Below are 21,198 nucleotides of genomic sequence, written 5' to 3' on the forward strand. Positions count from 1 at the left end.
ATAAATAAAACTTGTTTTCATAAATAAGATGTGTAAAATGATAATGATGATGACTAAGAGAATGTAGTTGTTCTATAACCATGCTCACATGTTATATAAGTGAACCTCTCCATATTATTACATGGAACTAATGGGTTTTAGTAAATACATCTCTGAATTCTAAGAAAATTGAAAATGTTTCACTAACAATGTAGAGAGACATTGAATTGAAGTCACTGCAGCCACCAGGGACCTGCAATTATTTTGATTACCATGATTACCTGACCCAAATGGGTCCCACCAATTAGCCCTACTTCATTATTATCTCCTGAAAACAAATTGTCCCAGAAATCCTGCTGTAACACAGCAGGATTTTAAATGAAACTTGGATGGTAGCTATTATGGGACTTTGAATCTTATAAAGAAAATACTTTGGGCAGAAAAAAATCATCTGAATGTATACTAAAAATTTGGAAATAACATCAGAGAATAATGGAATTTGAGAATTGAAACACACTTCAAGGGGCATCTAATTCAATCCATAAATAAAAGGAATTCTCCTATATCCTACCCCTAAAAGTAGTCATATAGACTTTCCTTGAAAATTTCTAATGATACACATTATTCCTGTTGTTGTAGTTGTTATTATTATGGTATCATCTTCCTGTATTATTATTTTCTTCTCATCCCTCTCTGTCATTTTTATTTTAAAATAGAAAACATAACTTAGGAAGACCTGAGTTCAAATATCTTCTCTCCTCCTCACTGCTATGGCTCAGGCAACTCCATGAAACAATTAGTAATTTAACTACTAATCAACCCATTGCATAATGTGTGGTAAAGTTCTCCACATATAAAATTATATATAATTCATATTTTTTTGGTCATTCTTATTATTTATTCATTCTACTTATCTAGTTCTATTTAGAATTAATTTATTTGAAACAGTAATTAAATAATTAATTAGGAACAGTAATTAAATAGCTCAAAAGCAAATCTTCATCTTGTTACTTTTCATGGTTAGATTTTGAGGACTATTATCCTGTTGCCCTATCATTCTCATCCTTTGCTTGAGTTCAGTCAATAAAGGGTTAGGAACAAGTCTCCATCATTGATGTCTTTATTAATCAATCATTTGGCATTTATTATGTGCCTACTATGTACAAAGAAAGGCAAAAAAGACAGTCTCAACTACAAAGAACCTTACAGTGTAATGAAGGAGATAAAATGCAAACAACTATGTATAAATATAAACAATTTTTTAAGATGACCCAGAAATAATCAATGGATGCAAAGTGCTAAGCAGAAAAAGAGAGAGAAAAATAAGATACTAAACTGACTAAGAAAGGTTTATTGAAGAGAGATAGACTTAGTTTAGACTTGAAGGAAATCACTATCAGTGGGATATACCAAAGGAGCCATGGGAAAAAAAGAGAAGCACATGAAGGCATTCTTGATAAAAATGGAAACTAGTTCAATTATTCTGGGAAGCAACTTGGAACTACAGTAAGAGAAAATAAAATTCCCATATCTTTTGAACCATAGATTCTACAAAACCCAAAAAGATAACTGATACAAAGAAAGACTCCTTATATACCAAAAAATTTTAGCAGCATAGTGACAGCAAAGTATTAGGAAAAAGTAGTTATGCACAAGCTGGGGAAAAGCTCAACAAACTGTATTGCATAATTTTAATGGGCTATTACTGAACTATAACTATACAAAGTAAATAACCAAGTGGGCAGTTTAATGATGATATAGGGTGCACAGAGTTCTGAGTCTGAGTCAGGAAAACTCATCTTCCTGAGTTCAAATCTAGTCTCAGACACTTACTACCTAGGTGACCGTGGGCAGGTCATTGTTCATCTGAAAAATGAGCTGGAGAAAGAAATGGCAAACCATTCCTGTATCGTTGTCAAGAAAACTCTAAATAAGATCATGAAGAGTCAGACTGAACCACAAAACAAACCAAGAAAGTGATGCACACAATGACTGCAATGGAAATGGAAACAATCAAACTCAAATGTTGCAAAATTATAATGACTGTGTTATCTCCATCTCCTTCTCTTTCTCCTCTCTCCTTTTCTGGGTTTACTCTTATTGTCTTTACCTTCCTGGTAGTCAGGAAAGCAACTCTTTGGATTTGCTGCATTTGTAACGCTTCTCTTTCCTGTCATTGGGCAGGGGAGTATGGTGGTCTCTGGGTCTAACTTTTCCTTTTTTTTCTGGGTAAGCAATAAAGGTCTTCTTGGCTCTTTGACCCTACCTACTGAACACATGACAAGTTCTGCTGGACCTAGGATAATTATTGATCCATTGCTATGGCCTTTTCAGGAAAAGTTGCATGGATTTGAGATCTGGGAATTATTATCATTAAAGGGGAGCCATTTTCAATGTGCCATAGAGCACAAACATCTTCATGGCTAAGTTTCTGTGTTACATGCTACAGGAAGATTTTTGATTGTTCTACCTCAAATGTATATAGTACTTCTTCTAGGCTACCTTGCCCAAAGAAGGGCTGATGCCCATAGGATTTTAGGATTTAGGATTGTTGGTTCACATTCCAAAAATTAAAGTTCATTAGCCCTATCACTCAACTTTAAAAGCCTGGCAGAAGATTAAAAACATACCAAAACAAATGTATTTACTGAGATGATATAATAAAGTAGTCATATAGCAGTCCCTTCAAAAAGCCTTCGCTATACACTTCCAAAAATATAAAATGACCATGGAAAGAAGGAGCACAAATTTAAAGTACCTTCATGGTGGTGAAAAATTCCAATTTCACTTAAAAAGCATTTATGAAATGCTTACCATGTCCTAGGTAATGAGAAAAGAAAAAACAAAAACAAAAACAAGAATAAGACCGCTATCAAGGAGCTTGTCTTTTACTATGGTGAAAGGCAAACAACATGTACATATTACTAAGTACAAAATGAATTTAAATCATTTTTAGAAGAAAGACTAACCAGAATATTTCTTTTTAAAGCATCTTATGGAGATGGAACTTTTCCTGAACCTCAAGGCAACTAGGATTTCCAGGTAGTAGAAGTAAGGAAGGAAAAGTATTCCAAGCATGGGAGAAATGGAATAAAAATGGAATAAAATACATAGAGAGTAGCAACTATGTCAGTGTGGCTGGAATTTAGAGAATATGAGAGAAATGAATATACACTCTTTCTCCCCCAAGAAATATGTAACCAAAATTTATGAGTCTTAAGAGCAAAGGCAGACTTCTTCATACTCCTCTCTTTTGGGGCTGACTGGCAGACCTTTTTATCTGCAGAAGACTCTCCATGAAGACATTATTTAATACTTTTTTTGGTATCAAAATTCTCAAAATAGGATTATGGGCTAACACATCTGGATCTGAAAGTACCTTAGAGATTACTTAGTCCTAATTCCTCATTTTATAGATGGGGACTTAAGGAGGCTAAGTGACTTTCTTGAAGTCATACAGTGTGTTTCAGAGTAATAATTTACATGAAGGTCCTCAGCATATTGTAATTACAAATGCAACATTTTTTTGAATAATTGGATATAACACTCAATGATTTTTTTTTTAATTGGGAGTTATGCTTTAATTAAATTTAAAGCTCCAAGCTATATTTTAGATTGGTATTTTTGAGAACTGTTGGCAAAATGAGATATTTTTAAGGTGCTTGAAACAATTTAGTAATATAATTTCTTTGATAGAGGTAAAAGGGAAGTAAGGATATGTTATCTTCCATCTGATGCAGGAATCCCTCATTAACATTCAAATAGCCAATTGTCCAGCCTCCTTTGCAACTCTTCCAAAGATGGAGAACTCACCACCTCATGAGATAGTCCAAAATTTCCAGTAGTCTCATATTGGAAAGATGTATTAAGCCAAGATTTTACATCCCTGTGATTCTCAATTCTTGGTCCTTTCTTATGCTGCCACCTAATATGATGCAAAATAAAATTATTTTCTTTTCCACATGATGTCCCTTCACATATCTGAAGCTATCAAAATGAAGTAAGCAGAAAGTAGCAGCTGCTGCCAATGGTCTAAGGCAAGGCACTGGTCTCTGCCACGAGGCTGCCTATGGGCAACTGATAATAGTAAATAGACCCTGTGGCTCTGGACCAAGTTGTCAAAGCTTTTATTTTTGACCACCTTCCCCTTGTATAGGCTTTTTATAATGCATGCCTATTAATTTGCTTTCTCCTCTCTACATTTGACCAACCACTGTAGTTTCCAACAGAGAGGATAAAGAGCTGGAATTAGAATAAAAAAGACCTGAATTCAAATTACTCTTCCAATGGTCACTAGCAATAGGGCCTGAGCAAGTAATAATCTCTCATGGTCTGAATTTCGTCATCTGTAAGAGGCAAGAGATGAATTAGATGGCTTCTGAGATCATTTATAGCTTTAAATCTATCTTCATTTTATATCCTGACTGAAACATGCTTCAGCTTTATGGCATCTTCATGTTTAATAGGCATTCCATTTATGTCTCCATGCAAGTCAGTGATATAAGACACTGAGAAATATGAAAACAAAGGCTGGTCCCTGGGGCATTATACTGACATGAAAATAGTAATGACCACTCTTTGGGTTCAGTTTTAAAGCCTTCTAAGTGACCTACCATCCAACCCATAGTTCTTTCCCCCAACAACAGCACTGAAGACATTGTCAAATTCTTGCTTGAAATCTCAATAAATTGTAAGCATTTTTCTGATCTAGTAAAACTACCAACAAAGAAAATAAGTTGAATATGGTATTACCTGTTTTTAAAGAAGCTATGGTTCAACCTCTTGATCATTTTGATTTCTAAATATTCACTTTTAATGACTCAATTGAGGAATTTTGTCAGGAATCAAAGACAAATTCACTAAGTTACGGTTTGTAGTTTTCATTCCCTTTCCTTTGTTTTCCCCTTAGTTAGGAGATCTGCCCTTCTCTTGGTTATCACATTTCCTTCATCACCCACATTTCTTCAACATCACCAAGGATAACAGCCGTTTACTCTAGTTCTTTTCTCAAGGATGGATTTCATCTGTATCGGGTGACTTGGAATAAATAACAACTAAATACATTATTGTTACCTCCTTTTCACATTGTTTTTGATTAGACAGTTTTTGTTGTATTATTCCCAGCACAGAATTTGCACTTGGCAGAGGAAATGAAAGCAGAATAAAAGTTGTGCTTTTTTCTTTATCCATGCATCCATTATCCAATCCATCTTGCTTTGATCCTCTTCTTTACTCCAAGATAGGTTAAAAAAACAAACAAAAAAAAAAAAAAACCTTCTTGTTCTCAGCATTCTTTTTTAACCTCCACTCATTCTATACTTTAGTGTTCCAGCCACTATTTTCATACAACAAAGCCATGATTTTATATTTTTCATTCATTTCTGGTCCATGCTTCAGTTTTCTGTATATACTTAACACACACACACACATATTTATATGTATATTTTATTCTGTTCCCTACCAAATACTTTGTATTAGTTGGAAAAAATGTCAATAAGATTATAGTTTTCTTAGTACTTCTACAGTACAATTAAGTGTTATTAACTCCTTTCTGATTGTCATACTGAAGAAGGGACCCTGAAACTCTCTAAAACTCTTTGAAGGAGAGATTCTCCTTGGACCCTGTGCCTGTGGAACTCCTTCCCCAAAAAACAAGAAACAACAGCTTCATTCTGTTATCTAGGTGGGGTTGATTCAGTTCTGAGCTAAAGAATTCCAACCCTATTGAATTAAAGAGATTCATTCAATTCTATTCAAATTTAGCCCAAGCTGAAACCCAGCTTATAGATAAAAAGAGCCAATTTGGAACAACTCCTTGCAGAGGACCTGACATGCCATGTTATGCCAAGGAAACCTCTGTCCACTGGAATAATATTCTCTTCCAATGTTACCCTCTCTTTATCCTCATCTATTTCCCTAATGAGACTTTATGTCTGTCAGTCAGAAACTTGACTTCCCAATCCCTATAATAAACCTCTTTTATCAATCTAGGTTTTCGGGTCTGTAAATTCCTTTAGAGAGAATCTCTGCACTGCCAGAAGGGGGTTCCCCAAAACTTCCTACCCTTGTGCCAAATCCCAAGGGGTTGCAGAGGAGCCAAACCTCTCCATTTAGTACCCTGAATCCCTGAATCTGCTATAAGACCTTATCATTTCACTCCCTGACCACCAGGAACCCTAATCTCATTTTCGTTCCCTAAATCTGGATCTCATTTGGTTCCCTGACAAAAGAGAACTCCAAAACTTAAACCTCATCATACTTTGGTTCCCTGAGTAAACAGAACCCTAAAAACTAGACATTATCCTTTAGCAACCAAACAGAACCCCCCAAAAATCTGGACAAGGTAAAAAAAGACTTTCTTGTTGCCTTTTCTCTAGCTTGCAGAATTCCCTTGTGGGGATTCCTGTGGTCCCTCTCTCTAGACTTGTTGTCTATGCTATAGATAGTCTCTGACAATTCTCCCCTGTTCAGGGAGCATTTTGTTGCTCTCCTTCTCTAGAGAAGGATGAGGAGCTACAGTATCGGGGACAGTCTGTCCAGAATCAGTGGAGGAGCTATTGAATCAAGAACACTAAAGCTTTTTTCCCCAGAAAGTCAAGGACTTTAGACTTTCTAGTGACTGCTGACTTCCCAATTGGTAACCATTCACAATGTTTTTTTCCAGCTCAGGTAAGCCACGCCCCCCCCCTTTCTACAAGTGAGGGGACAGCTCAACTCCCTGGGGCCACAGTCCAGCTGTTGGAAGCCTTGCACCTCAGCAGAGTTTTTGCCTGAGGACACTCATGGCACAAAACTCCTGAAGTTTGACAAAAATTAAAGTTTTTTTCACATCTTTCTCTCTCTTAGGGATGCCTACAGAGAATGGAAAAGCTATAGAATTGGGAAAGTTTGGGGCTTGGGGCCTGTTACATTTGGGTTGAGAAAAAGCTCAAAACCTGAAAACTTGAACACTGATTAGATTAGCTGAATTGGGATTCAATCTCTCTCCACCCATCAGAAGTCTTAGCATCCCAGTAGAAGTGTCTCCTCCAAAGCCAAAATCCCTCCCAGCTAAGGAGAATCCTGGCTAATCTGGGGATACCCTGACTCTTTCAGGAGGGCTGTGAGCCCTCCATGTTTCTCCCACTTTGCAATTACAAACAGCTATTGTTGTTGTTGTTTTAACTCTCTCTCACCTAAACTAACACCTGATACTCCCAGCTCTTTTCTTCTCCTCAGGGCAACTTCTGCCTCCTGGGAAAGACACTCAGGGCAGAAGTGCCTTTTTAATGCAAATTCCTCCCAGTCTTAGGCTAGGAACCCCAGAGGTTCATGCTGTAGATGTCAAGGAAACTGTCGGAGGAGACTCTCCAGTCCCTGTTGTGAGTTCTAGCAGGAGGAACACTGGAGGAACTGCCTTTCTACCACAACAGTCAATACCTGGTGGATGGTACAGGGATTGAGCTGCCTCTCCCTCCTAGCCCCCCCCAGCATCCTGCTCTCTGGCAGGAATTTGGGGTTTGGTCAGGTCTCCCTAGCTCCACCAGGACAGCCTGAACACCTCTCGGCTGGGTAAAATGGATGGAACTTCTATTTTGCTCTTGTTCTGAACAAAGAGCAAGAGACTAGGTCTAGTCTCTTCCACCCTTCTCCCATTAAGAGTGGGGATGGGGGTGCTCAGGATCTCTGCCTAAGTCAGCTTGGTGATTTTTATGGTAAGATTAAGGAGCTAACTCTCTCTCTTCTGAAACCCCCAAAAGGAATTTTTTTTAAAGCACAAACTTTTAGATAGTTAAAAGAGATTTGGAAAAACTTAATACCATTCTTATCTTGATCTGCAGCCCTGACAGGCAGGGACACTTTCATCCCCCCAGACCCTGCCTCACAACAAAGAACAGTGGCTGTTTTTAATTGAATAGACTCTCTTAACTGAAGAGACCCTAAATTAACCTTGGGATAAAGCCATTAACTCCCGGATTTCAGAACATTTTTTTTAAAGCCAATGGACATCACTGGCTTAGCAAACCTAATCAAAGCCTCCTACCTGGCCTGACTCTATGGGCGTGTCACACCTTAACCCTGCACCCTGACTCCACCCCAGGAGAAATTAGTTTTCCTGGAAATCCAGAATAAAAGGGCTAAACTCTAGGCTACTTAACACTTTTACTATAGACAAGAACTTTTTGCTCCTAGCATTTTCTCTTCTACTTTTCTTTGGCATTCTATGCCCCTGCCAGATGGGTAATGGGGGCATTTGGTATTGTTGGGTGGGCTATTAGCATTCTTACAGGCAGCCTACAGATGGGATCTGCTGCATTTTCTGCAAAGGCCCCATTACCGAATGTCACCATCTCAACCCTGAATGATACCCCACTTTTAATCTGCTCTTGAAATCTGTTTTCTCTAGGCTTCAAACTTCAGATTTTCAACTGCCCTTCAGCCAGGAGAACTGAGGCGGACTAAGAGGGACAAACACCTCTCAGATGCCCTGCTGCTGTTTTTAGATCTCAGACCTTACTCCTCATCTCCTAGCATGAACTCCCCCAAATCACTACAACCTTATAAAAATATATAAAATAGTGTCATAAAAATACTATCAGGAAATAAAGATGTAGTTAGTAAATGTGATAATACTATTAAAAGCTCATGTTCTTAACCCTTCAAATTCTACAAAATTTATTTCTTATTCTACCCTTGAAAAGTAATCAATGATAGGTAATAGTACTGACTCCACTTTACGGATGATCTAGTTGAAACTTGAAGGAAGTTCACTTATAAGAGCCCAAACTCACTCTTATGTCTGTTGATTCCAAGGTCTTTTCTTTCCAAGGTATTATTATACAGCATTAGGACTAATAGGCCAAATAAAGCCCAGAATCTTTCTTCTGAAGTAAAGCTAACATTCAATACATTTAAGTTTACATGAACTGCTTTCAACTACAAAATTGTGATGCTATTTAAGTTATTATGATGTCTTCCTATCTGCCCTGAACATAGAAAGGAGGCCATCTCCAGGACTAGTCCTTGCCACTGGAGCAAGATGGCTCACTTAAATTCAATTTACTTGCAAATCTAGACTTCATCTTTCTGTTGTCATGGTCCTCTGAAAACAAAAGATAAACAATAATCTGTAAGTAATAATAGCTGGCCCATTCCTTCCTTCCTTCCTCTTCCTTCCCTTTCTTCCTCATTTCTTCCCTTCTTCCCTCCCTCCCTTCCTTTCTTTCCTTCTTATCTTTCTTCTTTTTTTTGTCCTTCCTCTCTCTTTCCTTCTCTCCCTCCCTTCCTATTGACATTATCTTCCTGATGTCATGGTTCTCTTCAAGAAGGAAATACAAACCACACATACTGAAATGATTCAGTTCATACTTTTATGTTTGGGTGAGAACAGTTGCAAAGATCCTATTACCTGTTCTCGAGGAAGGCGTCCTTGCTATTTCTAAGGAACAAGGCTTCTTTGTGACTGCTGTGTCTGTGAGGTCACCGAGGCCATTTTCATTTTCAGCAGAAAATGGATCGAGGGAAGCAGATGGCACCATTTCCAGTGTATAATTCCTCTTCTTTGGATAGGACTCCTGAAATAAAGAAGATGGAGCTCTATGATCAAAATACTCACTACCATTTGACATGTTGAACATCTGAAAAGATAATCAGCTGTGTGACTTCTTTCAAAACTGCAGGCAGGGCAACTGAAACATCATCTGAATGAAGAAGACAATATTGAGTCTCAATATTATTTAACAATTACAAACCAGATCATTATCATTTAACTTACATTCCAATTAGTGATGAAAGCTATCCCAAACTCAGAAAAGTTTGGGTTTAATTCCCATTGGAAATATGCTGAATTTTAAATGCATAAAATACATAGGATTATGAAGGTAACTAATTGTACTGAAATAGTTTTCAAAACTAAATGTTTATGTTTTCAAATTCACAAACTCCAGGGCTAAGAATATCTGCTCTGAAGTGACCAATTGCAGAGAACATTCTATCCTACGTTGGTACATTGGTTAGTCTGATCCTTCATGATATATTGCTTGTATTTGACACTATTAACCATTCTCTCCTCCTGAATACTTCTTGCTCTATGGGTTTTCACAACACTACTATTTCCTGCTTCTCCTTTATCTATATGACCCCTTTTCATTTTCTTTTGTTCACTCATTCATATTATGGTTCCTGAATTGGGAGCATTTTCCCCAAACAATGCATACCTGTTGATCCAGCAGTGGGTCTGCATCCCAAAAAGATCATAAAAGAGGGAAAAGGGCCCACATGTGCAAAAATGTTTGTAAGGTTTTTTGGGGTTTTTTTGTAGTGACTAAGAATTAGAAAATGAGTGGTTGCCTATCAATTGGGGAATGGCTGAATACGGTACATGAAAGTAATGGAATGATATGCTGATTTCAGAAAAGCCTAGAAAGATTTACATAAATTGATGCTGAGTGAAGCAAACAGAAACAGGAAAACATCATGCACAGCAACAAGAAGATTGTGTGATGTTCAGCTATAAAAGGCTTAGCTGTTCTAAGCAATTCTGTGATCTAAGATAATTCCAATCAACTTTGAATAAAAAGTACCATCCACATTTAGAAAGAGAACTATGGAGACTGAATGCAGATCACAATATATTATTTTCACCTTTTTTTTTCTTTTCTTTTAGTTTTTCTATTTGTTCTGATTTTATTCTTCCAATGGCTCATATGGAAATTATATAAAAAATGAATGCACATGTAAAATCAAAAATATAAAATAAAATAACTGTAGACAATAAAAAAGAATTGCCTGGGTGACTTGTCCATGATTACAAAGCCTCAAAACACTTCAGAAATGGAACTAGAACCTGTCTTCTTGATTCTCAGGCTAGCTTTCTATCCTTTAGGATATGCAGCCTCTAATGTTGTATGATGAAAATTCATTATAATAATATCTTTTGGGTAATCTCAAGATCATCAATCATCAAATATTTATTTATTCCAGTAGAAGCTATTAGACGAGACAGAAAAGTAGAGCTAGTTCTTGAGAACTATTTCCAATAACAGAGACTGACAAAATAAGAGACAAACTAAGGGAAACCATCAGAATAGAAAGGGCAATGTTGTCCATGTCAGATAAGAAATGGTTTAGTTACTTAATATTTAACATGGAAAAGAGAAGACCTTGCGAAAGCTATGTTATATTCACATATTTGAATTATTGTCATTAGGAAGAACAATCCGATATATTTCACTTATCTCCAAGGTGTAAGCTATATATTGGAAAGATTTTAGTTAAATTTTAACCAATATTTTCTGCCAATCAAAACTGGGTCCCCTGTCTCATGATGTAGTAAAATCCCAAATTTCCAGAAATAATCAGGCTGAACATGGATGAAAATCATGGCTATTGTAGAAATGGTTCTTATAACAGTAGAGAAATGACTTCCAAAGTCCTATCCAACTTGAAAAAAAAAATAGTGATTCTATGTTTTTTAAAAGAGTTCAGATCAGTCTCCCTTTATTCAAAAAAGCAAATAAATGAGAACATCCATTGATGACTAAAATTATTTTTAAATCTTGCTCCTATGATAAATTATAGAATCACATAAATTGAGAGCTGGGAGGGCCCACAGTCACCATCAAGTCAAATTCATAAACCAAAAAAAAAAAAAAAAAAAAACTCCAACATAATATATTCAATAAATAAATGTCCAATTTCTGCTTAAAGACCTGGAAGAAGAGGAGACAGAGCCAAGAAGGCAGAGTAAAGGAGAGACTTACTTGAGCTCTCCCCCAAACCCCTCCAAATACCTTTAAACAATGATTCTAAACAAAAATTGTAGAACAGCAGACCCCTCCCCCCCGAAAATGGGGTAAAACAATTTTCCAAGCCAAGATGACCTAGAAGATCAGAAGAAAAGGCCTGTCACCCCTGGGTGAGGGATTCACACCAGCACAGCTCCCACTCGAGAAAATCAGGAGTAGACCTTGGGAATTAATAAATCAGCAGCAGCAGCCATAACTTCTGGAGTTCTCAATCCATAGATTACATGGAGTCAAACAACTGGATTTTTCCATATTTGGATCTAGGTCACAGACGTGGGTAGCAGTCCCAGGGAGAAGAAGAGCATTTGTATACCACAGTTTGTAGTCACAGTGGAGCAGGGACCCTCCTCACAAAAAGTGTTTGTGGTGACAAGGAAGATGAAAACACTCAAAAGAAGAAAAAAAGTGAAAGTTCTTACATCTAAAGTCTTCAAGAAAAATATAAATTTGTTTCAGGTTGTGGAAGAGCTCAAAAAAGATTTTGAAAATCAAGTATGGGAGAGAGATAGAAAAATAGGAAAACAATGAGAGTGATGCAAGAAAATCATGAAAAACAAGTTAATAGCTTAGTAAAGGAGACACACTCAAAAAATACTGAAGAAAACAACACTTAATAAAACAGACTTGGCCAAATGGTAAAGGAGATACTCACTGAAGAAAATAATTCCTTAAGAACCAGAGTTGAGAAAAATGAAAACTAATAACTTTATGAAAAATCAAGAAACAATAAAATTAAATTAAAAGAATGAAAAACTAGAAGACAATGTGAAATATCTCATTGGAAAAATAACTGACCTGAAAAAGAGATCCAAGATAGATAATTTTTAAATTATTGGACTACCTGAAAGCCATAATCAAAAAAAGAGCCTAGATATTTTTTTTCTTTTTTTATTAAAGATTTTTATTTATAAAACATAGGAATGGATAATTTTTTCAACATTGACCCTTACAAAGCCTTCTGTTCCAAATTATCCCCTGCTTCCTCCACCCTAGATGGCAGGTAGTTCAATACATGTTAAATATGTTAAAATATATGTTATATCCAATATATGTATACATATTTATAGTTATCTTGCTGCACAAGAAAAATCAGATAAAGTAGGAAGAAAAAAACTGAGAAAGAAAACAAAATGCAAGCAAACAACAACAGAAAGAGTGAGAATGCTATGTTGGGCCCACACTCAGTTCCCACGGTCCTCTCTTCATCACTGAACAATTGGAATTGGTTTGAATCAGCCTAGCTATCATCTTTCAAGAAATTAGCAAGGAAAATATGTTCCAAAATTCTAGAACCCAAGAATAAAATAGAATTTGAAAGAACCCATGATGAAACCATTTGGTATTGGCTAAGAAATAATTGATCAGTAGAACAGATTAGGTTTACAAGACACAATAGTCAATGACTACAGTAATCTAGCATTTGATAAACCAAAAGACCCCAGCTTCTGGGATAAGAACTCAGTATTTGACAAAAATTACTGGGAAAATTGGAAATTAGAATGGCAGAAATTGGACATTGACCCACACCTAACATTCTATACCAAGATAAAGTCAAAATGGGTCATGATTTAAACATAAAAATTAATACTATAAGCAAATTAGGAGGACAAAAGATAGTCTGATAGTCTGCCTCTCATTTCTGTGGAGAAGGAAGGAATTTGTTGCCAAAGAAGAACTAGAGTACATTGTGGAATGAAAAATGGATAATTTTGATTATAATAAGTTAAAAAGACTTTGTAAAAAAAAATCAATGCAGACAAGATTAGAAAAGAAACAATAAACTAGAAAAAATTTACATCCAAGGGTTCTGATAAAGGCCTCATTTCTAAAATATGTAGAGATTTGACTGAAATGTATAAGCATACAAGCCATTTTCCAATTGATAAATGGTCAAAGGATATGAATAGGCAATTTTCAGAAGAAGAAATTAAAACCATTTCTAATCAAATGAAAAGATGCACTAATCACTATTGATTAGAGAAATACAAATTAAGATAACTCTAAGATCCCACTACACACCTCTCAGATTGGCTAAAATGACAGGAAAAGATAATAATGAATATTGAAAGGAATGTGGGAAAATTGAAATACTAATATATTGTTGGTGGAGTTATGAATTGATCCAACCATTAATGCTATGAAATGTTATTGTTCTATAAGAAACAATCAGCAGGATGATCTCAGAATGTCCTGAAGAGACTTACATAAACTGATGCTGAATGAAGTGAGTAGAACCAGGAGAACATTGTACACAGCAACAGCAAGATTTTATGATGATGAATTCTGACAGATGTGGCTCTTTTCAACAGCAAGGTGAATCAGGCCAGGTCCAATGGTCTTGTGGTGAAGAGAGCCATCTGTATCTAGAGAGAGGATTATGGGGACTGAATGTGGATCACAATATAGTATTCTCACATTTTTTGTTAGTTTGCTTGCATTTTGTTTTCTTTCTCATTTTTTTTTCCTTTTCAATCTGATTTTTCTTGTGCAGCATGATAACTGTGGAAATATGTGTAGAAGAATTGTACATTTTTAATATATACTGGATTACCTGCCATCCAAAGAGTGGGGTATGGGGTAAGAGAGAGAGAAAAAAATTGGAACTCAAGGTTTTGCAAAGGTAAATATTGAAAATTATCTATGCATATATTTTGAAAATAAAAAGCTTTAATTAAAAAAGAAAGAACCCACAATCATTTCCTGGAAAAAAATCCCAAAATACAACTCTCAGGAATATTATGGCCAAATTCCAGAGCTCCCAGGTCAAGGAGAAAATATTACAAGCATCCAGAAAGAAACAATTGAAGTATAGGGGAGTCACAGCTAGTATAACACAAGATTTAGCAACTTCCTTATGAAAAGAATAGAGGGCAAAAGAGCCAGGATTAAAACCAAGAATCACCTCCCCAACAAAAATAAGTATAATGCATCAGGAGAAAAAATATATATTCAGTGAAATAGAAGATTTTGAAGCATTCCTTTTGAAAGACCAGAACTAAATTTGACTTTCTCAAATTTAAATTTGAGAAGACTCAAGAGAAGCATACAAAAAGAAAAAAAGAAAATCATAAGATTTAACAGGTTAAATTATTTATATTCCTACATGGGAATATGATACTTGTATCTCTTAAGAACTTTCTCATTATTAGGGCAGTCTGAAAGAGTATATATAGATATAAGGCCCAAGGATTAATTAAAAGTGAAGGAATGATATTTTAAAAAATAAAATTAAAGATTGGGAGATGAATGTTCTGGGAGAAAAGAAAAAGTAGAATGAGGTAAAGTATCTCAAAAGGCAAGAAAAAGTTTTTGCAGGAGTGGTTAGAGGATGGTTAAGGGGCAGCAAGTGAACCTTATTCTCATCAGAATTGGCTCAAAAAGGGAACAACATACAGACTCATTGCTATAGAAATCTACCTTACCTTAATAGAAAATAGAAAGAGAAAGGGATGGGAAAGACATAATGGAGGTCAGGTTGAGGGAAGAGGGAGTCAGAAGCAAATCATATGAGAAGGAACAAAATGAAAGGAGAGAGAGAATAGAATAAATGGGGATGAGGAATACAGTTAGCAACAGCAATTGTGGGGGAAAAATAGAAATAAGGTGTCTGATAAAGATCTCATATCTTAAACACAGAGAACTGAATGAAATTTTATAAAAATAAGAGCCATTCTCCAATTAATAAATGAACAAAAAATAAAAAAGTGTTCAGATGAAATAACCAAAGCTATCCATAGCCATATGAAAAAATGCTCTAACTCACTATTGATTAGAGGAAGGCAAATTAAAACATTTTCAGATACTGCATCATACATACTTGATTGGCTAATAAGACAGAAAAGGAAAATGAAAAATGGTAGAGATGTGGACAAAATAAAACAATAATGAACTGTTGGTGGAATTGTAAACTGATTCAACCATTCTGGAGAGCAGTTTGGAACTATAGCCAAAGGGCTATAAAACTCTTTGACCTCAAAATAGCTCTACTAGGTCTGTATCCCAAAAGATATTTTAAAAATTAAAAAAGAAAAGGACCTATATGTACAAAAATATTTATAGTAACTCTTTTCTAGGGGCAAAGAATTGGAAATTAAGGGGATGTCCATCAACTGGGGAGTGGCTGAACAAACCATAGTATATGATTTTGATGGAATACTAGTATGCTAGAAGAAATTTTAAGCAAGGTGCTCTCAGAAATACCTGGAAAGACTTCCATGAGCTGATACAAAGTGAAATGTACTGTGTACAAAGTCACAGCAATATTGTAAGGTGATCAGCTGTGAACGACTTAGCTATTTTCAGCAATATAAAAATACAAAACAACTCCAAAGAATTTAATGATAAAAAATCCTATTCATACTCAGAAAAAGAACTGATGGTGTCTGAATACAGATTGAAGCATACTTTTTTTACTTTATTTTTTTCTTGAGGGTTTTGTTTTGTTTTTGTCTATGTTTTCTTTCACAAAATAACTACTATGGAAATGTTTTGCATGACTTCTCATGTATAATCTATATTGAATTTCTTGCTTTCTCAATGGGGGGCGGGGAAGGAAGAGAGAGAATCTGGGACTCAAAGTTTTAAAAACAAATGTTAAAATTTGTTTTCATAAGTAACTGGGGGAAATAAAATACTAAAAAAAAAATGGTTTTTTTTTTTTATGACCTTGAAGAAGTAAGAAATCTTAGCCTCTCAAAAGGTATCTCAATTGACATTTTAGGATTAAAAAGTTATTCCTGATAATAATTCTAAATTGATTTCTTTACAACTTCTTAAAAGTATTCCTGTCTCTTTCCTCTGGGGCTAAACGGAATAAATCTGAATTCTCTTCCAACACAACAAACCACTACCACACTCTCCTGTCTTCCATAGGTCAAATACATCCAATTCCTTCAACAAATCTTTAAAAATCATAGATTCAAGGCTCTTCACTATCCTAGTTGCTCATATTTATTCTTAATTTGAGATGCTCCATATTAAACACAGTATTCCACATGAGGACTAACCAGTGCAGAGTAAAATGGGACCTGCACTTCCTTTTCCTAAAAGCTACACATCTTTAACTATATAACCCAATACCACATTAGCTGCTATACATGACACTTATGATGCATACTGACACTGCACTCTACTAAAACTGAAATTGTAGTCTACTAAAGCCCCAAGATTATTTTCAGAACTGCCATTCATCCATGCTTCATTACTTATGAAGTGAGTTTTTTTGTACCTGAGTCCTTACGGAATCTCATCATATTAGATTCATCTCATTGCTTTAGTCTTTATATCAAGTAATTCTTTCAGATTTTCCAGAGAATATTCTTGCTGGAAAAAGGAGATGAGCTTGAGGCTCTTAGAAGACTTGACCAAGACTAGAATCTTGTTATTCCTTGCCAACTTTAAAACATTATTCTAACAACCAGCATTTTTTTTTTTAAATACAGGAATGCATTCCTTGAGCAGAAAGCTGAAGATTTAAAACATCTTCTAAATTACAGCAATGATCAAAAAGCAAAGTCCTTGGAAGGACAACATTTAGTATTATTAGGGAGGAAAAAAAAAACAGTTTACTTTTCAGAAGCTTCTGAAAAGCCTTGAGTTAATTAAGAAATATTTACCACATTAGTTCATTTTTCTGAAATGTAATCCTCTGGAAAAGTAAAGCATCTCAGTGCAAGAGGTTAGTATTAATGTGGTTTAATTACCACCTAGAGAAATGACAAGTTCATAGCAATGAGCATGTATAAATAGATCTAATAAAACAGGCTTGGGTTCAAGCACTGTTTGTTAATTAGAACATAATGCTTTTCTGACAGCATAAAAGAGCTTTCTTTATTTTTCTAGTCTCCTTCTTGATTTTCTTGAGCAAAGAGAGTGGATGAAAAGGTTCAGCTGAGGAAAAAGCTAAGTGGAAAAAGAAAGGTGAAAATAAGGTAAATTTTCCCTGTAATGATACATTCAAATAGGAAATTGGGAGAGATTCATGTGCCATAAGGTTAGAGTTTCATGTTTTTACCTAATATCTGAACATTTCTAATTCCATTTGGAACCTCTATGACCACAGTCAGCATGACTAAAATATCAGAAAGAACAGTTCATGAGAGAGATAGTAGATAAAGCTTAGATGATAGACTCAGAAGACCTGAGTTCAAAGCCTACCTTTGATGCTTACCTCCTTTGTGACTTTAAGCACTTAAGCAATATATAATTAAACAAATTAATCAGTTTTCCTTTTCTGTAAAAATAAGAGATTGGTCTAGCTTTAAAGTTCCTTCTAAATCTAAACCTAAGATGCTATGACCTTGGGAAAATATAAGTCAAATCAACAGACAACAAAACAGAATGGTTTCTTACACATTTATTATAAAATTTAATTAACCCACAAGCTCTTATTAAGTGCCAGCTTTGTATGTAGTCACAATCATTTCTGTCACATGGGTTTAGGTTGAGAGGTTTCCAAAGTTGATGTAGATGTCCCCCTCGCTACCTTCTGCATTTTTAATGTTTGAACTAAAGAGACTTAAATAATTTCATGCAGCAGATTTTAGATCCTAATTTAACCAACATGTATTCAGCATGCAGTCATTCATAAAATATTCAAAATTCAACAAAAAAGGCAAGGAGTATCTACTAGGTTCATGGCAATGAGCTAGATGTTCTTACATATAGTCTCTATCTTCAATGAGCTTACGATCTAGTGAGGGAGAGACTAGCTATGTCCACAAATACTGAAGAAACCACAGGAGAACAGACTAACAGTATAAAACACCAGGATGAATGGTAGGGTGTGTATCTTGGCTTTGTGCATCTCCAAATCACCCAAGTGGGAGGAGTCTACTCACATGGGAGGAGAAATTAGAATGTTTACTTTCAAAAATAGATCCCTGCCATCTGTCAACTTGATACCTTCATCTGAAGTTTATAAAACATTTTGTAATTTGGCACTTATTGATATAACCAATAAATGTTGCTCATGCATGTGCACATGTATACATAAAAGCCCACTCACGCCCACACTGGAGGTCTTTAGGTAAAGCCCTGGTAAGGAATACTATAGCTGAAATTCTTTGGATGATATGGAAAGAACTAGAACAGTTAATCAGGTCCTACGGCTGAGATTCTGAAATTCTGTGAATCTCATTGTATAAGGGCCATCTCACCCTACCTTCTACCTTAGCACGAAAAAAAAAAAAAAAATCTCCACAAGATAATTGATAAACTGCTTTGAAACCTGTGGTAAAGACTAGATAAAGGGGAATTCACTATCTGCAGAAGTACCTTCTTCCACTTTATGACAGTTTTGATTTATAGGAAGTGTTTCCTTATGGCAGTCTTAAATCTGTCTCTCTCACTTTCACCCATTGCTCCTACAAGCAATAAGAAAGTTCTAGTGCCAGCTCATTCACAAGCCATAAGACATTTCTCTGAATCTCATTTCTTAGCAGCAAATGAAGGCAGACGGGAAGGACAAATTTTTTCTAGATCTGCCCTCTGGAGATCAGGCAGAGTAAGTACAAATCCTCTTGAAATATTTGAAGTCATTTATCATATGCCTCTGAAATTTTCTCTTATCAGAAGTAAAAATTTGCCATTTTTACAATTTGTCCTCACATGGAACAATAGTGAGTCCATTCACCATCTTGCCTATTCTTCTCTGGAAGTTTTCCTGCTTAACAAGGTCCTTCTTATAAATATTGTGATCAAAATTGATCATAAGATTCCAGATGAAGTCTGAATAAGATGAGATGTAGAGGGATTATCCATATGTTATTTCTAAAAATTACTTTTCTGCCAACAGAGCCAAGATCACATTAGATTTATAGGCTGTTATTAAACAATTGGACAGTGATGAAGAGAGTCATACATAATGAGTGTGCTTTAAAGAGTCTGAGAAGAGAAAGAATGACAATCCAGTTGGGATAGTGGGAAAGGAGATAATAAGAGAGGAGAAGAGAGAAGCAAAGGCACCGAGAATGAAAAATAAAGTATAGGATCAGTGAGAGTAGCAGTCAGATTACCAGAAATAGTTTTTGTTGTTGAATTGATAAATGTTGGATAAATTAATTAAGACAAGGTAGGAAAGATGTGTCAATATGAAAACAAAGAACTCTGAGTGTAGGAAAATAGTAACATGTATAGATCTAGAAAATGTCAGGTCCTGTACAGATAATTCTACTAATGCTTGGAATTGAACCGATCAATCAGTCAAAACACATTTATTAAGTGGCCACTATGTGACAGGTACTGTGCTAACTGCTAAGAATATAAATAAGAACATGAAATCTAAATATACAAATATATATTTAAGAATATATATAGGATAAATGATAAATAAATAACAGAGGGAAGACAATGGAATGAAGAGGGGTTAGGGAAGGTTTCCTTTAGAAGCTGGGATTTTAATTGGTACTTAAAGGAAGCTAGGGGAAGTCAATAGTCTGAGAGAATAAAGGAGAACATTGCAAGCATTGGGGACAGCCAGAGAAAATGTCTGGAACTGAGAGATGGAGTCTAGTTTGTACAACAATCTAGGAGGCTGGTGTCCCTGGACTGAAGAGTACATGTCAAGAATAAGATGTACGAAGATTGAAAAGATTGAAGGATGCTTGGTTGTGAAGAATTTTGGGAACAAAACAGCATTTTGTATTTGCTCCTAAAGACAATAGGGGACTGTTGTAGTATATTAAGTAGGTGTTAACAGAATTGGACCTGCATTTTAGGAAAATCAATTTAATGTGGTGGCTGAATGGAGGATGGATTGAAGAGAAACTTGAGGCAAATTTATTATTGCATTATTGCATGAGGTGATGAGGTTTGGGACTAAAGTAGTGGGAGTGCCAGGAGAAAAAGAGGGGCATATACAACAGATCTTGCAAGGGTGAGAGTTATTTTGGTAACAGATTGGATTTGGGGGATGAGAGATAGTGAGGAGTCCAGGATGGCTTCCAGGTTGTGAGTCTGGGGGACTTGGTGATGCTTTTCATAGGAACAGAGAAAGTAGAAGGAAGGGAGAATGACTATTCTAGACTCTGCTTATAAATGGAAATTATTACATATTAATGCCATGATTTTTAAAAAATCATTACCAAAAATTATAATTAAGTTGCATTTCATTTTCCTTTGATCTCTATCTTCAGTCCTGTATGTGATGGAAATAGCAATTGTTTTTGTCTAGACCAAAAGCCCCGAGGGTCTCCCACTCCCAGAATGATTTTTTAACTAGGTAAAAGAAGCCATTTTTAACCTCAATTCTTACCTAATCTTAATCAGTGAATGAGCATTGCCTTAGTCAAACTGAAACCTGTTAAAGACCTTGCGCTTTAAAAGGCTAAGGTCCTCTGCTGCCTCCAGCACCATCTTCAAGCATCCTGATCTGTATCTTGCCACTGGACCCAGATGGCTCTGAAGGAGAAAGTGAGGCTGGTGACTTCGCACA

At 35.7% G+C, this 21,198-nt stretch overlaps 1 protein-coding gene across 1 annotated transcript in view; it reads right to left on the reverse strand.

The window, feature by feature from the left end:
• The window catches only part of ANKS1B (ankyrin repeat and sterile alpha motif domain containing 1B), a 1,349,660-nt gene that overhangs the window by 899,769 nt on the left and 428,693 nt on the right, over positions 1-21,198 (reverse strand). The window contains exon 10 of the mRNA XM_052001623.1: positions 9,368-9,533. Within this exon, the coding sequence (XP_051857583.1) occupies positions 9,368-9,533 (166 nt within the window). The remainder of the gene's footprint in view (positions 1-9,367; positions 9,534-21,198) is intronic.

Source organism: Antechinus flavipes, chromosome 5 (assembly GCF_016432865.1).
Source record: "Antechinus flavipes isolate AdamAnt ecotype Samford, QLD, Australia chromosome 5, AdamAnt_v2, whole genome shotgun sequence".
In the NCBI taxonomy this organism is placed as follows: domain Eukaryota; kingdom Metazoa; phylum Chordata; class Mammalia; order Dasyuromorphia; family Dasyuridae; genus Antechinus; species Antechinus flavipes.